The 4,869-nt window shown below is 37.2% G+C and overlaps 1 protein-coding gene across 1 annotated transcript in view; it reads right to left on the bottom strand.

The window, feature by feature from the left end:
* Positions 1–2,669, bottom strand: part of LOC104628498 (nebulette-like) — a gene marked incomplete at its 3' end in the record, with an annotated part of 45,522 nt that extends 42,853 nt beyond the window's left edge. The window contains exons 1-2 of the mRNA XM_010297114.1: positions 2,604–2,669; positions 2,436–2,507 (exon numbers count right to left, since the gene is read on the bottom strand). Of these exons, the coding sequence (XP_010295416.1) occupies positions 2,436–2,507; positions 2,604–2,669 (138 nt within the window). The remainder of the gene's footprint in view (positions 1–2,435; positions 2,508–2,603) is intronic.
* Between the last annotated feature and the right edge of the window lie 2,200 nt (positions 2,670–4,869).

A 4,869-nucleotide genomic window follows, 5' to 3' on the forward strand; every position in this document is an offset into this window, starting at 1 on the left:
ACACATGCACTAAGGGTTGCCATCGTAACACCTTTTTAAAATCATATTGCCAAATTAAAGTCAGCTTGCAAAGAATCCCGGGCAAGCGTAATGCAAGCCCAGTATCTCAGTCATTGACCAATCCCCGGCGCTGCGTTCTGATGGAGGAGCTGTGCTGACAGCTCCACCATCAGAAAAGGACAATCACCGAGTCTCGTGGTCAGCAAGGACACAGGCTGCTGTCCCAAGGTCATCTTAGGGCCAAACTGCAAGTCCCGTAAAACCATTGTATGCATAAAACGTACAGTTGTACACCAATGATACATCCACACAATGGCAGTTTGTGCAAAGACCTATGCTAAAAAGGATAAAGAACATTTTAAAAGTTCTGAATGTTAACGAGTCAAAAATCAAAGGCAAGAATGCAAACTCCCCACAATGCATTGGCCTCCACAATGAAGTGTGCAGGGTGAGGAACCTACCCCCAGCACAAAGGACTTCACTGGTCATAAGAGATTCCAATTATAGCAAAAATTCTGGCCAACAAAATTCACCCCCTATACATACACATATTCTATTTTCATTTACATATACATATTTCATTTTCATTTCAAGCCAATGAAAAAACACCTACTGATTTCAGCAGAGGCTGAATAAGGCACCAAAATTGGATGCCACTTTTAAACACAGAGTCTCTTCTTTGACATTAAATTGGTCTGGACCATTACATATTACTACTGAAAGCATTAAGGACACTTTGCCATTATGGTTTACATATCTCAAGGAAAATCTAACACACTTGCAGGCTAAACGCATCACAAGTTTTCAGCAAAAGCCCACACCCCTGAACCATTGTAGGTTCATTCAGAAACCTAGCTTGCTTAGTTATTCACCTTAGCTCCCAATCCCCTGCAGAAAATCAGAGAAAATACAGCCACTCCATTTATCAGTTAATTAACAGCCACAGCCAACATTACTCCTAAGCGGTACACCGCACAGTAATAATTCCTTTTCAATTAAAGAAAATATTTCTTCAGTATTTTTCAAGGAGATTTTGCCTTCAAGAACAGCAAACATTTAAAAACAAGTTGCATGGAAGCAATAAATGTATTTTGGGTCAGATAAGTGCTCCAGGTCCATATGCCATTCTTTTCCCAAAGACAGATCTACTGATGTAGATAACCATCAGTAAAATATTAATAATCTCTACTATTTCCTAAAGTATCTTGAGATTACAAGGGAGCCATCTTGGTAGCTTCTTTTAAGGATCTATCCAGCTTTCAGCACTCTTTCTGTGAAAATTAAAGTATTACCAGACAGTGTATAGACAAAGAGAAAACTTTGACCTTGTCAAGTCATGCTTTCAAGCCAGCACTGTAACCCCTACACATCCCAGATACTGTTTTTCTGAGTTACCCATTCTTTTCTGATACATAACCCCTAGTAGTTTACCCCTTAAGTGTAGATTCTGTATGTTCTATTCTCATAAAATCACCATACTCATTCACCTTGAACAATAACATCCCAAATCTCAGTATCAGATTACAACATAACATAAGCCAGACGTCATTTTTTCGGTTTCTTTAGAAAAAGACTTGTTAAAACAGGTGACTCTCTCCTCAGTAATGTCTCCTCTGCTGCCAGACACCATCTTCGCAGGAGAAATACCACTCAACTCCCATTCACACAAAGGGGCAAAGTTACTCTTCAGACACACTTTCCCAGAGGGACACAGAAATATACTTCCACCAAGGTAAACCTGATGCTGTTACATTGAAGCAATTGGATCTACTCCAATTTAAAATGTCTTGGATCTGATCTATGATGTTCATATAATGTCTATATCTGATCGACAGTTTTAAAAATCTTTTAAAAATCTATAGTAACTAAGTCAAGAATTTGCTAGCTATATAATTTGTAAAGATATTTGAGCGTTTCAGTTGATTTTTCCTGTAAGTGTAAGTCAATAACAATATGCTAAGCAGTTTTGAGCATCTATCACCACAGACTAATAGATAATGCTCAAAATAAATCTGTTTTACTTTTATTCTCCCTCCTTACAGCTATGATACTGGCACCCAGTTCTGTCCTAATCAATCAAACTTCATAGGATTAGGCTATAACTAGAAAAAATACTGCATTTTTCTGATGAAATCAGCCAAGGTGTTCTCATGGGAGACACCCTCCACATGAGATGTACTTTTTGGAACATTCTCCTTCCTAGGGCCTACGCTTCACACCATCCAAGTGCTCTTGAAAAGCTCATCCTTCTGCAGCTGATAATTTAAGGTACCACAGTAGGCTGTGCTTTTCCATTATTTTGTGGGTTTTTATATATGAGCCTTGGGTGGGCACATGCTGCACTGTACATATCTGAAAAAATATGTATCGTAAATACAAATCCACTTGAAAAGAGAAATGCAAATGTAAGGATGCAAACAGCCACCATCACTTACGTCACTTATTATTTCGCTGCATTTTCGTGCCAGTTCCATATTTCTGTCCTCAATAACAGGCTTGAGGAAGACCTGCAAGAGAAAGGTAATCATTCCACGTTTATCGTCCTAAAAGGGTAACAACAAAAGGAAATAAGTACTTTTCAAAGCTATTGGGGTTTAACTCACCTTTTCTTCTTCTTCCCCATCCTCATTTTCATCTTCCCTCAGATCCTGAATGACAGATACTCGCATTTTAATACTTTGCAGAAAACAACAATGAAAACTCTAAAAAGGTTCAGCACTGCAGGAAACAGCTCAGACCCTACAGCAAGCCTGGAATCAATGCTTCATTTGTGTCCTCCACTGCACTTAACTCTACCAAGGCTCCTTCCTTATTTAGGCAGCACTTGACAGTCTTTATCTGAACAATTCAGTGTGAGTGAAATGAAAGGCATTGCAGATGGCCTTGCTAGCTATCAGTTGCAGCAGAGCTAATGCTTTCTTACAGATAAAATATAATTAAATGACCTATCCCAGTCAACTATTTTTAAAATGACTATGAACACACTTAATTAAAAAAATTGATGCAGTTAATTCATAACATAGGTAATTTAGTAAAATTAACAGGTTTAAAAGGGGAACATTGACTCTAGGGTTATGGGAAAACTGCCCAGTTCTAAGATTCAAGGCATCTTGAGCAATAGAGCTTTTGAATTTAAAAATTCTCATTTTCCAGCAGATGTAACTGGTAGTATATTTTTCAGGAAACATTCCTTTTCCACAAAGTATATACAACTCCTTAAATGTTTTGCCTATTATATCAGCTGAAGGTTAAACCTGTACATACATAGATACAAATACATCTGTATACTTATAAGTATACATGGCTATGTATTTACACAAACATGAATGTTCCTTCACTGTTAAAAACTGTCATGGTCTGGAATCTCAAAACCAACCTTTTTCAGTATGAAGTCATTGACTCCAGCTGCAGTGAATCTGAAAGATATCCTTATGCAGGTGGATATAGTGTCACAGTGTTTGCTTCTGTAAAACAAGCAAGGAGGTATTACAGGACCAGCTGGAGTAACCAGCATTTTAACATTATTTTTCTTTCCAAACTGTAGCTTGTATACTTTGCATTTTATAAAAGTCATGATTTCGAACTTCATCTAGCAAAGCAATTCACCACTACACAGCTTTGCAATCAGGCAAAGATAAAAGGAATGTGCGTTCTTGAAAAAGCTCTTCAAAGAATTTTAAGTACTTGTGCCTACACACAATGTCCTCAGAGCTTATTTAAAAACACATATTTACTTGGAAAAAGAAACATTTCAAAGAGGAAAAATAAAGCATTTGACTTAGTTAAGGTCTGAAAATTTGAAAAATATATTAAGAGCAAAGGCACAAACTGCTTTCAGTCTGTGACAATCAAGAGAGAGAATTCTTTGTATGTTAATAATATAGAAGCCTTCAAGATTTTCCATTCTGCCGTTTCAAATATAAGCTCCTAAAATTCAGATTTGGATTGGCATTGCTCAAGTTCAGGTTGAAACTCAGAAGTCTGCTTTGTATAGGTGAGAATTACTTTAGTTTATGCTGACTACTTTTGGAGCTCAGGTTGTTTCATCCTTGTGGATGGCTTAGTCTCATAAAATGGTTATTCATAGTAACAGGTCATTTTTGAAGATTATGGCCGCAGCAAATATATTCCTAAACAACAGACTCATGCATGATTTCAAGGACTACATGTTAAGGAGAGAGAGTACCTACAAAAGTGTCAGACAGCAATGCAGCACCAAGGCTTCATTTGGGGATTTTTGTGATAATATTGCAAATACTATATTATTCCAGCACAGTTAATTTCCCTTTCCTTCCTACATTTAATAAATTTTTCAAGTGGAAACATTGAAAAATGTTTAAGAGAGTAGAGAAGAGCTATTAGTAGCTGCAAAGTTTGCTGAATATGGGGAAATCTTTTGCTATTTTTTGCACCGGAAAGCAAATATGGTCAAAATGACAAAGTCAAAACTGTTTGGGTTTGGGGGGAAAAGGAGGCTGTTGAGCTTTTTAACATGCTTACATTGTATCTGGTGGTTTTTCAGCAGCTGGACATACCAAAATTTATATATTAATTGTGGTTTTCCTGTAATGGTTTCTGCATAATAAAAATCTGCCTTCTCCTTAGCATGATCTTCAACTGATTTGATAACATTCATTTCTTCCCATTTTTACATCATCTGGGTCAGGCATAACTGAGCGTCCAAATATGCTCTGGCTCATGTAACTTCCATAATACAGAGATTGCAAGACAGCTGCTATAACTCATCACATTAAAGAAAAATACTATACTATGCACAAAGGGAGCAAGGGGGGAAAAAAATCACAGTATCAACTAACCGTACACAAGTTATTCAAAATGGCACTCTTCACACAACGGATGCAGTAAGGG

Source organism: Phaethon lepturus, unplaced genomic scaffold (assembly GCF_000687285.1).
Source record: "Phaethon lepturus isolate BGI_N335 unplaced genomic scaffold, ASM68728v1 scaffold3261, whole genome shotgun sequence".
NCBI classification, from domain to species: Eukaryota; Metazoa; Chordata; class Aves; order Phaethontiformes; family Phaethontidae; genus Phaethon; species Phaethon lepturus.